This window comes from Microtus pennsylvanicus, chromosome 4 (assembly GCF_037038515.1).
Source record: "Microtus pennsylvanicus isolate mMicPen1 chromosome 4, mMicPen1.hap1, whole genome shotgun sequence".
NCBI classification, from domain to species: Eukaryota; Metazoa; Chordata; class Mammalia; order Rodentia; family Cricetidae; genus Microtus; species Microtus pennsylvanicus.
In genome coordinates, this window is record NC_134582.1 from 114,843,285 (window position 1) to 114,865,942 (window position 22,658).

Genomic DNA, 22,658 nt, shown 5'->3' on the forward strand with positions numbered 1-22,658 from the left:
AACTCACTGCAATCTTCTTCCCTCAGTTTCTGGAGAATACTGAGGCATTGGGCATGAACCACCATTCTCAGGTCCTTGCTGATTCATGTTTCATGGTGAAAGCCAACTTGGTATGAACTGGCACAGGCACACCTGTAATGTGAAGAAATCTTTTGTGTCTTTATAAATTCAGTACTGTTCCAAAGGTGGTTGTCAAGGAGACACTGAAATTTTTTCTTCCTACCTTATACAGAGATGGAGCATCCATTAAGAACTTGCATGTAGTTTCACTGTATTATTAGGTGCAGTGTGTGTGTGTGTGTGTGTGTGTGTGTGTGTGTGTGTGTGTGTGTGTGGTATGTGTAGTGTTTGTACACATGTATGTCCATGCTTCCTGGTGGAAAGAATCTACGTTTGCTGATTGTTATGTGTACCTTCACGCATTTTTGTGGCCTTGTGAACTGGCACTTTGAGTTTATTACACTAATGCATATATGCATATCTAAATTAGGCCAACATTTTAAAAGATTATTTTAAAATAATTTTAAATGGACATTTTGAATATTTTATGTCTATGAAGTTTTTGCTGTAATAAAGAGAGTGTTTCTAAAATATTAAATCAAAAGTATTTCTGGAGTAAGCAATATATCTATGTTAAAAAATTGGCAAGATCAGGACTAGGGAGATGGCACAGTTGGGAAATTCTGCTGTGTGATGTGAGGTCATGGGTGTGCATTCCTGGCCTCCATACAGGCTGGAACAATGCATGCCTGGGATCCAAGCCCCAGGGAGATGCAGACGTCTGGAGGATTCACTAACCAGCTGGCCTCGCTGAAATGCTGAGTTCCAGGTTTAGTGAGAGTTTCTGTTTCAAATAATACTCTGGAGAAGGGCTAAAGACACCAACTGACACTGATCTCTGTCCTCTACACACACTCAGAGATGCGTGTTCATCCTCACAGGCATGCACGCACACATCCGTGCGTACACACACACACAGAGGCATGCATGCACACACACACACAGAGGCATGCATGCACATGCATGCACACACACGCATGCACACACACACAGAGAGGCATGCATGCACATGCATGCACACACACGCACGCACACACACACACACAGAGGCATGCATGCACATGCATGCACACACACACACGCACACACACATGAAAGTAGGGAAAGAAAGACATATCAACTCATTTCTGGCTTTTCCATTGCAGTACCAGTGGCTGTGTCCTTTAGGGAGAAGAGTGAGGTTGTTCCCTGTAGAAATTCCATACAGGCCAGCCAGGCCATCGTCAGCACTGAGAAACACCACACAGCAGATTGGTTTAGTCAGCCTGAAAAGTCTGTGCTGTAGTCATTTTGTTGTTGTTGTTGTTTTGTTTTTTGAGACAGGGTTTCTCTGCAGTCCTGGAACTAGCTCTGTAGACCAGCCTGGCCTCGAACTCACAGAGATTTGCCTGCCTCTGCCTCCCAAGTGCTGGGATTAAAGGCATGCGCCACCACTGCCTGGCGGCTGTAGTCATTTTAACTACTACTTTTTTTCAAGGCTTTCTTTTACTTTACCTGTTTTGTGCATTTGGAGAGACCTGTTCTAGTTCTTTAAAGCCATTCTGTCCGGGTTCCCTCTGTCTCCTCTTAGGTGCCTCATCCTTTGCTTGCCTTCCCTGTTCCCTCTTCCTCCTATTAATGATCTATTCCGCTTTTCCCCCCCTGATTTCCATATTCATTCCATTTTGGCTATTCTGTAGAACCATTACACCTGGGTACTTGAACTTAATGGTGAGAGCAGCATGTCCCAGAGTTGGACCTGCTGGGATTTCTGCTGAGCTGCAAACCACGTCCAAGCAACAAGCTTTCTTTCATCCTTCCTTTATGTCTGTGTGTATGTGTGCACATGTGTTTATGTGTATACATGCTTATGTGTGTTTGGGTACACAGATGTTTGTATGAGAGAGAATGTGTGCACAGGTGTGTACATGGGTGTAGAAGCCAAGGTCCACCTTGGCTATTGCTCCTCAGGAACTGCCCACCTTATTTTGAGACATGGTCTCTCCTTAGGTCCTGAGGCTTCCCAGTTAGGCTAGACTGGCTGACCAGTGAGCCTCATGTCCCACCTGTCTCTGCCTTCCCAGTCTGTGATCACAGGCACATGCTACCATACCTGGCTTTTTACATGGCCCTTCTCTGACTTCCATCTCCCCAGTTTTATATTTATGGAATGCTATTATTAATACACAGCTGGTACCTCACATGAGATAGAGGACAAAGTTTACGTATTGTGGCAGTCACAAGTAATCTGACAAAATTCCTGGTGAAAGACTAAAGGTCACTTTCCTCCTGCCTCCCCCACCATCCCACTCTTTTACTGCAGAACATTCTTCCCTGTGCCTCCCTTACTAGAAGGAGAGATCTCATTACTCAGAGATGAGTTATTCAAAATCTTATAGACTTATTTACAAATGTCAACGGCGTGACATCAGAAGATGAACTGTAAATTAGATGGCTAAGTTTTCTTTAAAATCTAGCAAAATATATGGTGAGAAAAAAATTTGCTACTGTTGTATATGCGTGTAAGGGGTGTAGTTAATGGTTAAGGTCAATAACATACTTCTCTCTTGAGCGCAGGTGATGGATAAGTATGGAGAGTTCTATGGGCGAGACAGAATCAGTGAGTTACTGGGCATGGATAAAGCTGCCCTGGATTTCAGTGATGCGAGAGAGAAGAAGAAACCCAAGAAAGACAGCTCCTTGTCTGCTGTGTGAGTGACTCTTCTGCTCTCCAGGTGGGGACAGGGACGCATGTCTGACCTCGCTAGCTCACCAATTTCCCTCACCGAGGAATACTGCAAGTGCAAAAGAAGTTGACTTTCATACCTCTGGGTTTTCTTAGCTGGAGTTTCTATTGCAGTGATGAAACTCCGTGACCAAAAACCAAGTTGGTGGGGGAGAAGGTTTATTTGACTTACACTTCCTGAGCACTGTTCATCATTGAAGAAAGTCAGGACAGGAACCCAGACAGGGCAGGAACCGGGAGGCCAGAGCTGATGCAGAGGCCATGGAGGGATGCTGCCTACTGGCTTGCTTGTGGCTTGCTCAGCCTACTTTCTTTCCCTTCCCCTTCCCTTTCCCTTTCCCTTTCCCTTTCCCTTTCCCTTTCCCTTTCCCTTTCCCTTTCCCTTTCCCTTTCCCTTTCCCTTTCCCTTCCCTTTCCCCTTCCCCTTCCCCTTCCCCTCCCCCTCCCCCTCCCCCTTCCCTTCCCTTCCCTTCCCTTCCCTTCCCTTCTCTTTTGTGTGGTGGTGGTGGTGTATGTGTGTGTGTGTGTGTGTGTGAGTGTGTGTGTGCGGTTTTCAAGAAAGAACTATCCTGGTATTCACTCTGTAGACCAGGCTGGCCTTGAACTCGGAAATCCTCCTAAGTCTGTCTCTTGAGCGTTGGAAATAAAACCATGTGCCCCTACTACCCAACTTTCTTATAGAACCCGGGACCGTCAACCCAGTGATGATAGCACCCACAAGGGGCTGGGACTTCCCCGTAAATCACTAATTAAGAAAATGCTCGATAGTCAGATCTTATGAAGGCATTTCCTCAACAGAAGTTCCCTCTAGTCATATAACTTGAGCTTGTGTCGAGTTGACATAAAACTAGCCAGAACATGAGCGTTTGAAGCTTTAGAATGAAGGGATATTTTCCTATTAACTTATTGTTGTCATTGTTATTGTTATTATTGTTGTTGTTATTGTTATTGAGACAGGCTCTTGCTATGTAGCCTAGGCTGACCTAAAAATCATTATATAATATCACAGGAAGGCCTGGAACTGCCTGGTAGCTCCTGAGGCCTAACTCACCATCTTCCTGCTCTCAAGTCTGGAGTATTGTGATTTCAGATAAGAGCCACCAGATATGGCTCCTATCAATGTTTGAAGATTCCTTGTTAATTTACATATAATGAGAGAAGAGCAACAAGAAAATCCACCATTCCTGATTTAAGTCACCTTTTCTAACCTCTGGTCCTCCTGAAAGTCAAACACACACAAAACAAAATATAGAACTACATTTTGCAGGAATCTTTTGTTTTGTTTTCTTTTTTTTTTTTGAGACAGGGTTTTTCTCTGTAGCTTTGGAGCCTGTCCTAGAACTAGCTCTGTAGAGAAGGCTGGTCCTGAACACACAGAGATCCACCTGCTTCTGCCTCCTGAGTACTGGGATTAAAGGCGTGAGCCACCACTGCCCAACTGGGGGAGGGATCTTTCTTGAAAAAGGCTAAATCACGTGCTTTGAAAACAGACGATGTTATGTGTATGTAGTTCCTTTATTAAAATGGACCCAAAGTTCTGATCTCAGTGTTAAAGTTCTTAAATGGCAAAACATTAGTGAACCAAAGCACTGTGTTGCCCTGTTATTTGAAAATTCACTTCAAAATGAAGCACTGTTTAAACAGCACTCTTGTGAAACTGCTGTTACCTAGAAAGATAGAAATGAGTTGGATCAAGTTCCCTTGCTGCTGCCAGTTTCCTTCCAGCTCCTTCTCAGGCACATGTTCCCACTGCATGAAGGTCACTGTCTGCCCCTGCCTACTTAGCTCATGTGAGCAGCGGGATTTCTGCAATCAAGAAGAGCACACTCACTTCTCCTCGATGCCATTTTACCACTCAGGCACTTCCTTATTTTAGAAGCAGCGTGCAGTCACTTTCCCTGGAGAAACTAGCTTTGCTTGGGGTTTGTTTTTGTTTGCTTGCTCTGCATCAACAGGTATCCAAACCCAAATCATGCTTAAGCATGTGAAGAGTACTGCCCCACTGAACCGTGTCCCCAGCTGGCGTGCCTTATCTGTGTGTTTGCGGTCTCAGTCTGTGATAGATGAGATAATGACTTTGGAAACTCATTTTGTCTTAGAAAAATATTGCACCTGGAATTAGGAAGATGCTTTGATTAATTATCTCGTTCATCACAGGTTTTCTATGTCTTTAAATACAATGTGAATTTGGAGCAGGCGATATGGCTCAGAGAGTTAAAATACTCGCCATCCATCCTGACACCCCAAGTTAGACCTCTCAGACCCACGTGGCTGATGGAGAGAACTGACTCCTGCCAGTTGTCCTCTCAACCTCATACATACTATGTTGTGTGTGTGTGTGTGTGTATTCTGTATGTGTGTGGTGTGTGCTGTGTGTCTGTCTGTCTGTCTGTGGTATGCGTGTGTGGTGTGTGTGTGTACTGTGTCTAAGTTTCAGTTCGTGTGTGGTGTGTGTGTGAGAGAGAGAGTGATATGTGGGTCTATATAATATGTGTGTGGTGTATCTGTGTGTAGTATATATGTCTATGTATGTATGTATGGTGTGTGTGTGTGTGTGTGTGTGTGTGTTTGTGGTGAAGGGGCATGGCACTGCATGTTTGTAATGCCTGAATTTAGAATATGGTGACAGGGAGATCAGAGGTTCAAGGCCTGTCTGAGCTACACAAGTCCTAGGCCAACCTGAATTCCATGAGACCCTGTGGTGTTTACAGTATGTCACATGAAGAAGGACACTGACAGTTTCAGAAGCCAAGGCCTTCACATTTGTCATTTGAAACAAGCAGTGGGGTGTGAGGGATGCAGAACCCCTCATGAGAAGTCACCGGTGACTGACAGAATTATATAGTTTTGCTGAGTTACATATTTTTCTTAGTAATATTTGTAACACCACCACCAAAAACATTTAAAAATAGGAGGAAAGCTTTAGACTGTCTCTTCATTGGACAGTGTTAAAATTGGTGATGGGCTAGTGACATTGAAAAATGTTAAATTTGGTGATAGGTAGTAAGATGGCTCAGCAGTAAACATATTTGCTGCCAGGCCTGATGACCTAAGTTCCATCCCCAGACTTCACAATGGTAGGAGAGAATTGACTCTACGGATTGTCTTCTGACCTCCACACACATGATCCGGTACATACACAGATACACAACATACTCATACACACACCTAAGCTAAACACAACAATTTTTAAATTGAGAAAACCTTTCACTGTTTTATGTAATAAATATTTTCAAGATTCACTGCTTGCAAAAGGCCAGAAAAATCTATGTTCTTATCACCTTTAAATATGGATAATGAAATCTGAATGAAGATCCAGTACAGAATATACAAGGTAGAGGAAAAAAGACTTCCCTGTTCTGAGTCTTTACTGAAACATTTAGAAGGTCAAGACCTCAAAGTGTAGCAGGCTTCTGTGTGCCTCTCTCCTTGATGTGTCCACCCAGATTCCAAACAATCCACACAGTGGGTATTTACTCAGACATAAACTTTTATCATCACAAGACCCATTTGTAAGCAGATCATCAATATTTATCCACCCATGCAACTTGGTAAATCTGTGTTTCACTTCCTCCCTGTGGGTAAGAAACACTCAGATATATTCACTCATCATAGATGGAGGGAGGGACATTTAATTTGTTTGATAGTACTTGATGCCCTGGAGATCACAGATCAGTAGTAGAGATGGGTCCCCAGGGAGATGCAGCCTTAGCAGCAGCTAAGAGGCATGCTGGGAGTCACAATAGGAGGAGGGTCTAGTCCTGTGGAGACTAGGTGGGGGCTAAATCCTGCCTGAAGAAAATAGAGAGAGAGAGCTGGTGGGTGACTGTAGGCAGAACGCAAAGGTCTGGGACTGCCGCTCAGTGGGAGAACATTCACTCAGCAAGTTCAAGTCCTAGGTCCATGCCCCAGCACTACAAAGAGAAAATTTTAAAAAGGCTATAAACAGTGCTCTCGTTTATAAAATTTAGTTGTAAGGTAAATGTATGGATTCATGCAAGCTTTTGTTATTTGAATCAGAAACCCTTCTACTGCGGTGCAAAACAAGAAGGACAATAAGGCTAGGGAGATGGCTCAATGGTAAAAGCACTGCTGTACGAGCATGAGGACCAGAGTTTGGATCCCCAGCAGCCATATAGAGCCAGGTGTGGGTGAGCATGTCTGCAATCCCAGTGTTGGGAGGTGGAGACGTGGGTTCTGGGGACTTGCTGCCCTGTGTCTAGCCACAGTGCTGAGGTTCACTAAAATACCTGAGGAAGACAGCCAGTCAACCTCTGGCCTTCACACCAACATGCATGGAGTACAGCCCATACGCATGCAAACACACACACATACTGTACACGTACTAATGCAGACCACACACACATACATAAACTGCTGATCCTGAAATTCTAGAGAAAGAAAGGTCCAAGTCCAAGATTGTCCGCAAGCTGTGTTTGGGTGCACCCAAGACTGGCCAGTGGGCTACCTCTTCCTAAGTTGGGGTTTGAGAGAGCAGTCTCGCTGGTCTCTTGAAGTCCCTCTTGTAGGAGAGAGAAGGGTTCACAAAGCTGAAAGCGCTGGTGATTATTCATAGTTAAAAGGATGCAATGAAAAGAGGAGGAACAAAGCAAGGATGTATATCAAGTGAATGGCCTTTATACACAGTTTACAACAGACCAGGGACTTGCTGTTGATTACAAATAAAAGCCTTAATTAGCAGGGACTTAACACAGGACAAATAGACCTCTCTTAGCTAGGATTTATCACCAAACAAACAGGAATGTCTTTTTTAACTGTAAACAGAACTGTAAAACTGCAAGGTATATTTTAAATCTGCAAGGTGTATTTTAAATTTAGTTTTTCCACCAACTACAGTAAGGTTGTTCCTGTTTTGGTTTTACATTACCTGCACATATGACGACACATTCTTATTCTCTGTTTCTTGATTTCCTATCTCTTTATCTTCATCTCATTCTCCCTCTCTTTTTTTATATCCATTTCCCTTTCCCACCTCCACCCCATCCCAGACCACGAAACAGAGCCCAAATCTGTTTTCAAGGGGCAGGCAAGATGGCTGAATGGTTGAGAGCACTTGTGGTTCTTGGAGAGGACAGGGATTGGTTCCCAGCACTCACAATGGTCCATTCACAACTGCCTAAAGCCCCAGTTTCAGGGGACCCGGCACTCTCTTCTGGCCTCTCTAAGCACTGCACAAATATGGTACACAGACATACATGTAGGCAAAATACCCATAGACATAAAATAGAAGCAAATATTTTTTAAAGTATCTTAAATGCACAGTAAAATTTTACTAAGTCAACTTTTGAAGCACACATGTTAATTAGCTTTGTATAATTTCTAGGAATAAGGAACACGTAGAAGGTAGATTAAGTCATAATGTAAAACAAGACAAGGCTGTTTTTAAATAACGGGATCGGATGCTGAGTTTGCTCAGTGGGGAAGGGCAGACAAACCTGACAACCTCAGTTCAATCCCCAGACCACAAAGTGGAAGGGCAGAACTAATTAATGCAGGCTGGCTTCTGACCTCCACACTTTCACTATCACATGTGTGTGCCTGAACATACACACACATCCACACACACAACATACACACCATACATACACACACTACACATACCATACACACACATTATACATACACCATACACACACACCATACACACATATCATACACACACCACACACACACACACACATTATACATACCATACACACACACCATACACACATATCATACACACACAGCATACACACATACACATACACCACACACACACACCATACACACACACACCATACACACATATCATAAATACTATGCACAACAATAATAATACTGATGATGAAGATACATTTAAGTTACTGAAGAGAAAGCTGGTGCCATTTTGTTTTCTTTCCCAGGTCCCTCTAGAGGTCGCCATAGAGCACTGGTGTCTCTCCAGAGCAGGTCTTAGCTCTTCACTTTTACCTGGGGACAAGTGATCTCCTGAGTGCGGTCCTCCTAACAGGTGTACAGCTTTGCACACAACAGGTGCAAGCCCACAGGTTCTCACACGCCTAAGTCTCTATTAATGCCAGTATCCGCCTTTTCTTCTGTCACTGTAGCCTGAACTCTATTGATGTGAAGTACCAGATGTGGAAGCTCGGAGTCGTGTTCACGGACAACGTAAGCCTCTTTCGCTCTCCTTAGATGACTCTGTGGAGGTCTTGCAGACAGAAGGAGGTCACCTGAGGAAGCTAACCAGATACCAATGCAGTTAATAAGTATGGCATCTGAGAGAGACCTGAGCACAGACGCTTTAACTAGCCTATCTTGTATATTAATATAAGAAAAACTTGAAAATTTCTATTTATGTTTCAGAGGGACCATGGTAGATTGCAAAGGTTTGTAGATACTCAAAACACACCTAAATAAAAATTAAACAAATATTTGTGCTAGAGAGGAAGATGCGTGGGAGGAGGAATATTGGTAGTGAATAGATGGGTGGGTGGATGGAGAAACAACAAAAGCAAGGTATTTATGGAAATGTCATGATGAAATATATTGGTTCATGTATGTTTTTTAACCTAATACATTTAAAAAGAATAGTGGTGCTTACTTTTTCCCCAAAATTAAGTACATTAAGTCTTGTATTCTTATTCTTGATTTATCCTTACCAAAAAGCATTTAGACACTAAACATATGGCCCAAGTATATACCTAAACATGATTGAATCTAGTCATCCATTATCAAAAGCTGTCTCTGCACCTCACTGTTTAATTTTAACACTGGTTTTTAGAGTGGATGTTCCAATTTCCTTATCTCTTTGTGACAACAGCAAGTTGTCGTCCCTCCATGCCCACCCCTCCACCCATCATTCTGGGTACTTCTGAGAACGTCACAACTTATCTTTTTAGTACCGTTCATAGCCACAGTCTTAGAATACCAGCTTGTGTGTATTTTCTCACCTAACGATGGAAAACTTCTCAAGGAGCAGAAGCTGCCCAACTCCTGCTTCAGTTGGTATCTTCCACCCAGGTAGTATGTTATACTCTGGCTTGGGCACACTGGGGGCATTCTCCATGCCACAGTCCTTACACAACCCTCTCTTGCCCAAGTGAGTCTGGCTTTAATATTTTAATTTCTGTGGAGTTTCTTGTCATCCAGAGAACTTGGGTGTGCGTTAATCCTGAAGACGGCCTAGACAAGCCCCTTCAGACATCTTTCTGAGACCCCTTAGGCTGTCAGTCACTTGCAGTTTTATGGTTTCTGTTTGGTCAGTCACTTCTCACATGTTGTCAGGTCTTCAATAGTTTAGTTGATCTCTGAAAAGCACTGAAGGCAATAATCAGACAAAATATGGGATTGGTGGTGGCATTTTTATCATGCAAAGAGGGTAACTTTTAGTATAAATATGAGCAGAGTACCAATGCTAGGAGCTGCCCGTTCTCCATCTGTCACCCAGGCTTACAGGTACCTCCATGTCAACTAACACCACCGCCATGACTAGTTCGTCAGTTATTGGCTTCTCCTTCCTCTCGTGTTCCCCATGTGTGTCCCTTTGCTCAGGCTTTTCATTGTTTAGTAGCTTGTGAAATTACTCCTCCTTCATGTCCTAGGGCAAGTGTATCACTTCTAACCCTTCCTCAGTGACTTTTTCGAATGCCATTTTTCTTTTCCTAGCTTCAGTCCCTTATTGGTTATGAAGTCCTGCATGGCCCCAGACACACCATTTTTCTTCTTGTTGTTAAAAGTTAAGATTAGAATCAGAACAACAGTTCTGTTCCTCTCCTATGAGTGGATGCCATCCGGACACAGCATCTGTAGAAGAAACTCGGCTCCAAGGAGCTGAAGCCACCACTGGGCTTCTATCCTGCATCTTCACTGCCCCCACCAAACATGGACATTTTCACCCTAACAGAAGTGGATCATTTACATGAATTACAGTTCAGGAAGCTGGAGAGACGGCTCAGCAGCAGTCCAGAGCTCCTGCTCTCTTGCAAAAGACCTGGGTTTGCTCTCCAGCTCTGGCAATGGGCAGCTCACAACTTTCTGTAACTCCAGTTCCTGGGGAGCTGAGTCCCTCTTCTGGCTTCTGAGGGCACTGGGCTGTGTGCCCATACCTACACATAGGACACACACATACACACCACACATGGGAGGAGAGAGAGAGAGAATTAAAAGGTAATAATCCTTCAGTTTTGATTCAGGAGACTTCTCCAGGCAGCACCAGGTATGTAGTTAAGGTCACTACAGATGTTAGTGACATCAAGGAGTGCTTTGCTGTAGGACTTTCGTTCACACAGGGCAATGCTGCCTTAATCAAACTCCTCAGAGACAGTGGATTCTAACTAATAGATTTAACAAGCTTGATGTGTAGATAAATGAAGAGCAGAGAAGAGAAGGAATCAAAGTTACAGGGTTCTTGGGTTGACTGTAGACAAGGGTTCCTGCACCAAAATAGTCTTGTCCCTCAGTGACATTCAATAGCATTTCTTATGATCTGGCGGGATGTTCTTTGAAGTCTAGTTGATCCTTACAGGGCAGCCCCAATAACAAGGAATTCTCTGTATAAAATAGCACCAAGCTCCTACTGTCAGAATGTAGGATGAGGTAGAAAACACTTTGTATAGTTAAAGGAAAAAAATTACACTGAACATTTTATAACAAACTAAGTAAAGATAAAATGTGCAAAGATTGAATCCAGCTAGTTAGATCTGAAGAATTATAGTCTAGAAAGAAAAAGGCGAGTGCACTGGTTAGCCTGGAGAAAGTTGGCAGCGGCTCTTACCAGTTTGTTTTTACTGTGGGGTCTGACACATCTTATCACTCTTTGCTCCTGACAGTCCTTCCTGTACCTAGCCTGGTATATGACCATGTCCGTTCTTGGACACTATAACAACTTTTTTTTTGCTGCTCACCTCCTTGACATCGCGATGGGATTCAAGACCTTGAGAACCATCCTGTCCTCAGTCACCCACAATGGCAAACAGGTAAAAGGTCATCTTTCCTTTAGAGGAACTAAAACAGTAAGAAACGAGCCTGTGAATATAAATCCTGACCTTGGGTGAAAATATGTGGCTTGAAAGATAGTCTGTGCCTTTGATTTTATAAATTCTGATTAGTAATTCCAAAGACCCTGTAACCTGAGTTTAAAGATTGACTTTATGGATTCTCTGGATGATCTTAGATAAGTGATTAATATTTGTCAATATCAAATATCTTTTTGGTAAAGTGCAACCAATTAACAATCCCTTGTCAGCTTCTGTGAAGACTGAGAACAAATCCAGCAGACTCGGAATCATCTGTGTTAAGCACCGAGGAAACTAGTTTGTTTTGCTTATGAGACAGTGTTTGCTCCATCTGATACTATGCTGTGCCAAAAGCTGTTGCACAATCCAGATGCATTAGTTGCACTGGTAACAAGATTTAATTGCAGTTAAATTTAATAAGATATCTTCTCTACTTTTTTAATTGAATAAAATCTTAATGATCCTTTAGACTTAACAATGGCATGCTGACATAGGGAATAACTGGTCTAGGTCCAGAAAACCCACTGACATTCTGATGGGACTCAGCTGCTCACGCTGGATCTCTCCATTACTGTGACTGGGTGCAAAAGTATACTTGTACTTATTCATCTGTTGTTTCATGGGTCCAATTGGTGGTTAAAAATTCTGTGCTGCCGGGCGGTGGTGGCGCACGCCTTTAATCCCAGCCCTTGGGAGGCAGAGGCAGGCGGATCTTTGTGAGTTCGAGACCAGCCTGGTCTACAAGAGCTACTTCCAGGACAGGCTCCAAAACCACAGAGAAACCCTGTCTCGAAAAACAAAACAAAACAAAACAAAAAAAAACAAAACAAAACAAAAAAAATTCTGTGCTAACTATCTGGATTAATAGCCTCTCTAGCTCAGTACATTTTATAATCAGTGTCCGTCCAACCACTGGAACAGCAGCCACCTTTATTGCCATTACCCTAATCCCTGTTTTCTAAAGTCCGGCAAGTAGCTCCTACACATGTCACCTAAGGTCAGAGGCGCCATGACAGACAGAATGCTGCGCACTCAGCTCACTTGCCACTTCGTGGGTTGTGACAGCGCTCCCAGCACACTGAACAGCTGGAGAGACGGCACAGCAAATGGAGCACCCATGTTGGGTGGATCACAACTACATGGAACTCCAGTCCCATGGGCTCCCACACTATCTTCTGACTACTTCAGGGACTATACACACATGGCGCCCATACATACAAGTAGGTGCACATACATACACATAAATAAAGGCTTGACTCACAATGCAGGAGAGTACGTTATACAATATCTTCCACCAGGTAGTTAGAGGGTAACAATGGGAGCCATAAAGCTGCTTTCTAATGTGTATTAAGCTCAGCGTGAACTACTTTGACAGACTGATAAAGAAAATGTGCAAATGAGCTTTACTTGTGGGCTAAGAAGGTGGCGATAACGAGGGTATGAATCATACTGGCTTTTCGCCAGGAAGTCCAGGTGTGTTGGTGGAGCGCTTCCCTCCCACGCAGCTGTCAATTACACCGGTCATACATCCTGTATTCCTAATAGACGCTAAGTGTCACTTTGCTTTCAGCTCGTGTTGACTGTCGGCTTGTTAGCTGTCGTTGTGTACCTGTACACTGTCGTGGCGTTCAATTTCTTCCGGAAGTTCTATAATAAGAGTGAAGATGGTGACACGCCAGACATGAAATGCGATGACATGCTGACGGTAAGCTCCTGAACTTGTAATAAAGCCACCCACTCCTCCCATCCAACTAACCGCACATCCCCTCATCCCAGAGCAGGAGAGGAGGCACCGGGCGCAATGAACGGTTGAGTGGCTTCTCACACTACAGCCGTTTTCATTTTCGCACAGCAGAAGGGACCACGTCTGCCGTTTATGCACCTGTGTTTGTTCAGCTTGGTAATTGGTAGACTTGCTGAGAAATATAGTTAGGATTGAGAGCTATGCGATCCGGTTAGCTTGTTACTCATACATCCCAGGACAGCAGATAGGATGTTCTCCTGCAGAGTGTTCTGAAGCTTTGCTTTTGACTTGACTTGTTGACTCTACCTGACATCACTCAAATTTAAACAATATATCTTAACAGAGCTGATACTTTTGCTTTTATACTGAGTGTCTTGTCCTAGAGGTTCTCTTTTGGTCCTGGGAAAAGTTAACAGATGCTTCGGCTTTCCTGTTGCTGCATGTAACTATTGTATAACCTGCTCCTCAGATGATGGTTGTGTTTCTGGAATAAAATACCCTGACCAAAAGCTACTTCCAGTAGAGAGTTTATTGTGGCTTACAGTACTGGAGGGATAGAGTCCATCATGACAGGGAAGACAAATAGCAAAGAAGTCATCAAGGTAGGATCAGGAGGCCAGCCAGTCACATTTCATCCATACTTAAGCAACAGCCAGTAGAGCTAGGAAATATGACCTCACAGCCCCTCCCCAGTGACGTATTTCCTCCGGTGAAAATCTGCCTTCTGAAGGTTCTGTAACCTCCCTGAACAGTACCACCAGCCAGAGACCAGGTGTTCAAACACAGGAGCCTATGGGGGACATTTCATATGCAAATCAGAAAAACTACTGTCCCCGAGCACTTAGGTTTGGGAGGGGAAGATTAAGACAAAGGATCTGTTGCTGGCCGGAGAGAGCAAGACCTTTCTGTGAGTCATTCACTGGACACCTGCATGGTTGGGGTTGTGTGTGAATGTCAAGGGGCTGAGAGGATGGTTCTGAAATTTCTCTCAAAAGGAAATATCCCGAAAGTGTGACAGGAACAAGATACTGATGCTGATGCTATGATGGCTAAATTAGGTAATTTTGCACTCCTTTGGATAACTCGAAGTACACATAAATAATCACAGAAATTAAACTATGATAAAGTTGCTTTCTATAATCATAAAATACAAAAAGACATCAATAAATGGAATTGACACCATGTGCAAGTCCTTGAGGGGAAAATGATAGAAATGAATGCCGATCTTTCTATTCAAGTCAGTAGTAACAATTAGGACAGATTTGCATTCTTAAAATAATGACAGATTTTTTTTTTTTTTTTTTTTGGTTTTTGGTTTTTCGAGACAGGGTTTCTCTGTGGTTTTGGAGCCTGTCCTGGAACTAGCTCTTGTAGATCAGGCTGGTCTCGAACTCACTGAGATCCGCCTGCCTCTGCCTCCCAAGTGCTGGGATTAAAGGCGTGTGCCACCACCGCCCGGCTAATAATGACAGATTTTAAGAGAGAAAAAAGATGTTCTGTTTATGAACCTAGAATCCCGTAAAGGCCAAAAATGTTTATTTTTGTGGCTGACAAATGTAAATATTTGTCTTATAGGCAAATGATAAATTGGCCAAAATGCATTCACCATGACAAAGAGGAGGCAATGTCCTTCCCTGGCACAGTTCCTATTAGACCCTTGAAAAGCCATAAGCCCCAGCCAGCAAGATGCTCGCTAGGGGAGGCACCTGCCTCCAAACTGCCTCCAAGCCTACAGCCAGCCAATCTGACTTCAATCCCCCAGGCCCGCATGGTGGAAAGAGCAATACCTGAATGGTGTCCTCTGACCTCCACACCATTCATGACACCCTCTGCCACACACACATAATATACAAATAGAAAGTAATTTTAGTGATGTAAAAACATTAGAAAAAAGAAGACAGTACACAAAGGGTTAATTATGTGGCTGGACAATGCACAGTAACATTAATTCATTCAGCTCTTACGTCTGAAGAGATGCCCAACTCTTACTGTAAAGAAAGAAATGTAGGCCAGAAGAGCAGAAAACCAGAGTTCATTATTAAAAACATTAAAGCTTGCAATAACTCCAGCCAGGAGTTGGTGGGGATGCTAGCACATTCCTCTTACTGGAAATCTTGAAAGAGATTGTCGAATATGTGTTATCAGTTAGCTGCTCTTATTACGAGGCCCTGTGTGGCTCTCTTCGTTCTCTAGCCACAGGACATGGCATGACCCAGTTTTCACTCCATCTCCACACATGTTTCCACTGTTTTCCTTCGATTTTCTTCTGAATACCCCGGGCTCTCCTGATTGATTTAGCCATCGAGGACGTGAGTCCGGAAGGTAGAGAGACTTGTCTCCATGTCCCTTTTTCCTTGGCATTGACAAGATGCTTGAGAACAACTTGAAGGCGTGAATTGTAAATCGTGGCCCGTGTTTCCAGAGGTGGCAGACGGTGGTGGCGGAGAACTCACGGTGGGGCAGATCAGTTTGCATCTTGATGGCCATGAAGCAGAGAGCAGTGGATTCTGAAGGGCAGAATATCCTGGGGGACCTGTCACCAAGACCTCCTTCCTCCATCAAGGCCACACCTCTTACTCCCATCACATCCCAGTGATACCGTCTGCCATGTTCACATCATCCAAGGATTCATCCGCTCCTTCCATCAGAGCCCCGATGGCCCAGCTGTCTCTGAAAATACCCTTGTGGATACTTATATATCTTATGTGCTTCTTTATTGAATCAAGCTGACAAGCATACTTAAGCATAACAGTCTCATTTTAGGATAAGGAAGTGGGCTCTTGACTTAACTAGATCCTGGACATCAGCAGTTTGAGGGACTTTGAGAGTCATTAGCAAGACCGTTGGTACTATCTCTGGTTTAGGCTTTTCTCTCTGCACATGGCACGAGATTTTTTATCTTGTCTGTGGCTGTGCTGAGCTTGGTGAGGAATGATCTCAGGTGTCCCCTTCTGCAAGAGAAAAGAGTCTTTTGCTGTCATTAAATTTTAAATTTAAAAGTAATTTAAATTACTTAAATTACAATGTGGGTGGAGGGCTGTCGTCAGCGGGGACTTTCAACCTTTGGTTGTTTGGCTGTCGTCATTTCCAGCAGGTGGCGCTGCAGTCAAAGTTTTACAATTTCCATGACTCATCCGGCGATTTCTTTCTTCCCAGATGATGGTGTTTTATTCTAAGAATCTAATTAAACCCGCTCTGTCCTGATAGGGTTTGAACTGCCTCTTCAAGAATGTAGGAGGAAAAAGTGAAAATAACAGTCAACAGCCTGTGGTAAAACAGTGAGGGTAGCTGAGGAGATGGGGCATAGGAGGACATTTTTGCCCGGAAGCATGGGCATCTCCAGGGAAGCTCTGCAGGACCAGTGGAACACACCCCCGCCCCCCAGTTTCTCAGATAATGAAAATAAGAGGCAGCTTGGTGAAATTAGCTGCTCAGATGGTTGTTGGAGATCACCTCTGTTAAGTAACTGATCTCACACATCTGACCTGACCTTTATCAGCGTCTCTGGCTCCTGCTTCCTGGTTCCCTTTTCCTCTGCCACACTTCCTCTGAGCTTCTTCCCACCACAGGCTTCCTTCCTCTACCTCTGTCTCCTGCTCCTTCCCAGGCCCTTCCCTTCCCTTTCTTTTCTTTTCCTTTCTTTTCTTTTGTTTTCAGACTTTCTGGAAGAAGTATAGATTTTTGCCCCCTAAGCTGCTTCTTCTTCTACTCTAACTAAGCTCAGTCTATGAAAAAAATCTGGAATAAAGGGATTCTTGTTTTCAGGAAAGAATGATAATTTGACTGGTGAGCTCTAGACGCCAGTGGATGTCCACATACCAGTGCAGCCATTAGGAGCTTGTCTGGAAGGCTAAGGGTACTGAAGTTTCAAGGACAAGCCTGTCAGCTCATTAGCCAGGGCCATCAGCTGGGGGCATCACTACCACTCTCTGTGGCCCCAGTTCCACACATTCAGAGAAGAGCATGGGGCTTCATTTCTCCATGGTAAAGAGAAGCAATGTGTGTGGGATAAAGAATTTAAGCAGAAACCAGGAGTACACCGTGAAAATAAACTATCCTGTATTCAAAAAGGCACTGTGGACAATTTTAGCTGCCGAGTTTTAAGGAATGACTGTCGTGTCCCAAAGGGAGATGTTGGGTGTTGCTTTGTTTCATTTGAGTTACTCTCTTTTACATTTCGAACTTGGACACAGACACAGTAAATGGCACCAACAACCTGGACTCCCGAGCCCTGAGAAGACTGGGTATGCAGATAGGCCTAAACCAGCCCGAGGATGACAGTCTTAAACCAGCTCTCTCGAGAGGACTCTCTTGGCTTCTCTGCCACAGAGAGTCTTTTCTAGGCTCCAGAATAGTCTGCTGGCCCTGGGGATTTGTACAGCAGTGGGGGATCAGGGCAGCTGTCACAATGTTTTTGGCTTATTTTATATCTGGCTGGTACAGTACCTTTATGGGTGTGATGGTTAAGATTGATTATCAAGCTGACAGGATCACATGTGGATGGAACGGTGGGCTGTGGACCAAGTGCGGAGCTGTAGGGAGCTTTGCCCCTTGCCGTGTAGGAAACAAATAAGACTACAATGGGTCTAATTTTGGAAGGCCTGTAGACTTACCTTCCCGAAGTATGTGCTTTGGAAGAGGATGGGGAAGGATATTACATAGCACAGAGTCTGCACAGCGAAGACCTTGAGCTGGGGATGGGACAGTGGGGGACGTGGGGATATGAACGTTGAGATGAGACTTACAGATGAGTGGGGCCCAGAGTACAGGGGTAAGGTGGGGAGCTGAGATTATCGTGAATGAAGTGAAAAATCTAGATGCTGTGAGCCGGGGACTCTCAAATTGGCTTGACTCTGTTCCCCAGGGGACAGAGCCATATTTTTTTCTTTATTATTATTACTGTGGAGAAAGTCACTATTAGCAGCTAGTCAGTAAATGCACAGTATGGCCCCATCACAAGGAATTACTCAATCCTTGTACATATTGAGTATTATGGTGTATGTATGAATGGTAGTGATGCTGAGACCAAGTTCTGTTCCAAAGACCCTCCAGCAAAACCTCTTTCCTGGGCACCATACCTTAGCAGCTGTAACAGGTGTTGGCTGCCCCTCCTCCTTATCTCCCCATACCATCTTTCTTCACTCTTGGAGACACTGAGTAGAAAAGATCTCTGCATCCCATTCTTGAATTCTAAGTGAGAGAAGAAGCCAGAAAGTCTGCCTTAATCTAGCTCCATTTCTATGAGTCCCTGTTTCCCTCCATGAGGCTTTTACTTTCCTCTTCCATGTCTGTCCCATTGTGGACATAACCAGATAATACAGCTTGATAGAGCTCAAGGCCCTGTAATGTGATTGTCATACTGTGTCATCTCATGTGCTTCAAAGCCAAGGTGCTAACGAAGCCCTTGTCTTTCTCTCCCAAGTGACACAAATGCTCTAAACCAAGTGAACAGTGTGGAGTTTTGATTAGGAGATAGTGGTATGTACGAACCACATATTCACCTTCTCAGAGAAAAGCATTAAGATCGAAAGACAACCCAGAGCACAAAGATCCTTCCTATTTAGAATGAGGACCGGACACTGGAGAGAAAGCCTCATGTCAGTGGTAGGTCAAGGAGGGTGGTGACCCTCACGAGTGTCTCTGTCCCTGTCTTCCAGTGTTACATGTTCCACATGTATGTGGGCGTCCGTGCTGGAGGGGGCATTGGGGATGAAATTGAAGACCCAGCGGGAGATGAGTATGAGATCTACCGCATCATCTTTGACATCACGTTCTTCTTCTTTGTGATCGTCATCCTTTTGGCCATCATACAAGGTAAGCTGTGGCTCCTGGGTATTGTGGCCTTGAGTCACTTGCTATTGAAACCAGAAGGCAAGGTGGGCTGACAGTATCATGTTTTCTGCCAAGGCCTAATGGAACCTTTTCTTCTGGTATTTCTTCCTTGTAAAATCTCTAGGTGGGGCATAAAGAGGTATGTGCTGATGTAAACAAACAAACAAGCGAACAAGCAAGCACAAAAGCCTCATAGCTTTTACCAGAAAGGGAATGAGAGGTAGCTTATTCTTGAGCCAAATTTGAGTGATTGATCATGGCCTGGGAACACAGACTTGGGTTACCCTGAATCCTATGTTCTAACATGGAAGTGGTTTTATAAAGCTTTATAGTTTTATAAAACAGCAAAGGTTCATAAATCAAGGCAAGTTTAAAAGACCCCAGTGAGGACCTCAGAGAAGTGGTCCTAGCAAGATGAAGCCTTTCTATAGGTCTCAGATGCTGTCTAATGACATTTTAGGTAGGTGGAAGGTCAGGTCCGCTAAGTTAATAGATCCTCAAAGGGTTTTAATCTATTAGTCACAGAATGTTAGTTCCCACACAAAAATGGGAAAGAAGTAGGCTATGGGGGGGGTAAAGCTAGTCCAAGATATGGTAATTAGCCCTGGACCCGCAACATCCCAGCCTCATCACAGCTCTGCAGTCAATCTCTCCAGACACAGCTTCCTTCCAGGAGTTCTCAAGTTCTCATTGTCACGTGGGACCCTGGAATGTAGTGTGATGGGTACACTCCCCCCTCCTCTGTGTGTGTGTGTGTGTGTGCGTGTGTGTATGCACACATGTGCACATATGCTTGCATGCATGTGAAGGGCAGAGGTCAGTTTTAGGAGTCGTCTACATTTTTATTCTTTCAAGTCAGGGTCTTTCACTGAAATCCATGGCTCTCCAATTAGGTGAGGCTGGCTGGTCAGTGAGCTATGGGGACTTGTCCCTGCCTTTTATGGGATGATTGCTCCACCAAGTGCTGGGATTACAAACACTGCCCATCTCCAGCTTTTTACCTTCTAAGAATCAAAAGTGCACTTTATTGACTGAGCCATTTTCTCAGCCTGTTTGATTTCTATTTATGAAAAAATACATTCTACAGGGGTTGACTCCTCTTCCTGCCACACTACCAGCTTTGAAAGTGCAGAGGAGGGGTGAACCATTCATCCCGAGGCAATAGTTCAGGTTATGCAACTCTCTAAGTTCTGCCGTTGTGGAGAGCTTTCAAATGAGGGCATCAGTTCAAGTCCCCTCTTCAGTACTTGGTAACTGATTAGCTCATCGTGCAAAATCATGTCACTTCAACTGGTGACTCCCTGCTATGTTCCAGTGATGTCTTTAACTCATGTTACCCTCCCTGATATCATCAGGACTATGCCAACACTTACAGTTTATGCTGGAACTCACTAAGCTATGGCAAGTCTCGGTAATTTGGCTAAAGTGTGTCACTGCCCAGGCTGGGGTTAGAATCCATAACTAGACTGAGCAGATTGGGGACATTAGGCTCAGAATCTTTCCCTGAAGCCACAGAGCAGTGTCAAGCAGCAGTTTTTCCTCTTCCTCTGGCTGAATTGTAGTGAGATCTTTTTCTCTCAGAAAGTCATTCCTGTTTTTATTTTGTGTTTCCTAGTTAACACATTGATCCCAGCCTTAATTGAATGGCTGTAAATATGACATTAACCTTTACATTCCACAGGTGTGACATGGTACTGGTAATGTACACAGATAAGTACAAAGGGTTCATAATCCATCTGCAATGTCATTATAGAGGGCAGCATTGTTGCTTTATAAGAAGAAAAACTTGGGGCTAGAGAGATGGCCCAGCAGTTAAGAGCACTTTTTGCTCTTCTAGAATATTGAAATTGAGTTCTCAGTGCCATGTAGGGCAGCTCACAACTGTCTGTAACCACAGCTCCATGGGATCTAGCACCCTCTTCTGGGCTCTGTGCGTCTCTTCACACTTGTACCCATATACACTCACAGACATACACACATACACATAAAAAGAATAAGTCATTTTTTAAAGACTAAAAAGTCAAAACATTTGGAAGTAGTAGTTGGGGAGTCACAAAAAAGAAAGGAGGCAAAATTCAACAACTCCACTATCAAACATTAATTCTCATTTGATAAAATTATGGGGGTTATGAGATCGATACATATTTCTCAGCCCATACAATAATGTTTTATTTAATTATCTTTTGGGGGATTTCTGTATTTTATAGCCATAAATCTCAACTAATCCTTTCCCCCTGCAGTAAGTAATAATATAGCTTGTGTGCGTGCCAAGTTCCTTAGTATTGTTTTTTCTAGTTTGTCACTTTATTTTAAAATGCTTTTCTAGTGAACTTCAGGCCCAGTCACTGTGTGTCCTGCTCCCAGGGAGAGTCACTTCCCTAGCAAGAAGCAACCAGTCTGACCTCATATTTCTGCCATGTTCTGAGTATCTCCTAATGAGGTCAGGTATTCTCATTTGCCTGGGAAGGAACATCCAAGGAGTTATGAGTTGAATGATTGTTCATGGATAATGGGGATCATGTAAGTTCTCTTTTTAACACTAGGTTTGATCATCGATGCTTTTGGAGAACTCAGAGACCAACAAGAGCAAGTCAAGGAAGACATGGAGGTGAGGCATTTGTGGCTTGGGTGTGGTAGTGCTGTAGGTGATATTAGTTCCTCAGTGATGACTGAATTCATTTGAAGCTGTATGTAGTTACTGTAATTTTAAAATCCTGATTGAAGGGAGGTTCGGCTTCACTTTGGCTCCTGGTGCAGACCTTCAGTATTAAGCATAGACCACCTACCTGGAATTGTGTATAAAGACAAATCCAGATGCGAGAAATGCAGAAAGATGAAGGAGGCTATTTCTAGACATATCCATCAATTGAGTTAATACCTGGAACAGCACCTGACCATAGGAGGGCTTTTTCAAATCACTGATGAAACACCTCATAACTGATCTAAGATTTGTACCTCTTTTGTTTGGGTAGTGGACTTTGCTTGGATAAGTGGCAAGTTTTCAACTTCAGTTGAGAACACAGTTAATCCTGCTTCACTAATTACTCAGTGTCGTGAACAGGTCAATCACTAAGTCTAGATGTGCGCATGAAGGCTAAAGAAAAAAATTAAAGATGTCACTAATAAGCTATCATTGTCCCATCCTCCTGCTAGAACCCATAACACTTAGGAAAACCCCAAGATATAGTTACACTAGCCATAAAATTTGTTCTCAGGGGGCATGGCACTATCACAAGTGGTACTTGGTATATTTTGAGCAAGTCATATACTGAGCTTCTTT

The 22,658-nt window shown here is 43.6% G+C and overlaps 1 protein-coding gene across 1 annotated transcript in view; it reads left to right on the plus strand.

Annotated features, from left to right (window-relative positions):
- Window positions 1-22,658, plus strand: part of Ryr2 (ryanodine receptor 2) — a 566,260-nt gene that overhangs the window by 539,477 nt on the left and 4,125 nt on the right. Inside the window, exons 98-103 of the mRNA XM_075970222.1 lie at window positions 2,617-2,750; window positions 8,896-8,956; window positions 11,617-11,763; window positions 13,373-13,507; window positions 19,204-19,360; window positions 21,922-21,986. Of these exons, the coding sequence (XP_075826337.1) occupies window positions 2,617-2,750; window positions 8,896-8,956; window positions 11,617-11,763; window positions 13,373-13,507; window positions 19,204-19,360; window positions 21,922-21,986 (699 nt within the window). The remainder of the gene's footprint in view (window positions 1-2,616; window positions 2,751-8,895; window positions 8,957-11,616; window positions 11,764-13,372; window positions 13,508-19,203; window positions 19,361-21,921; window positions 21,987-22,658) is intronic.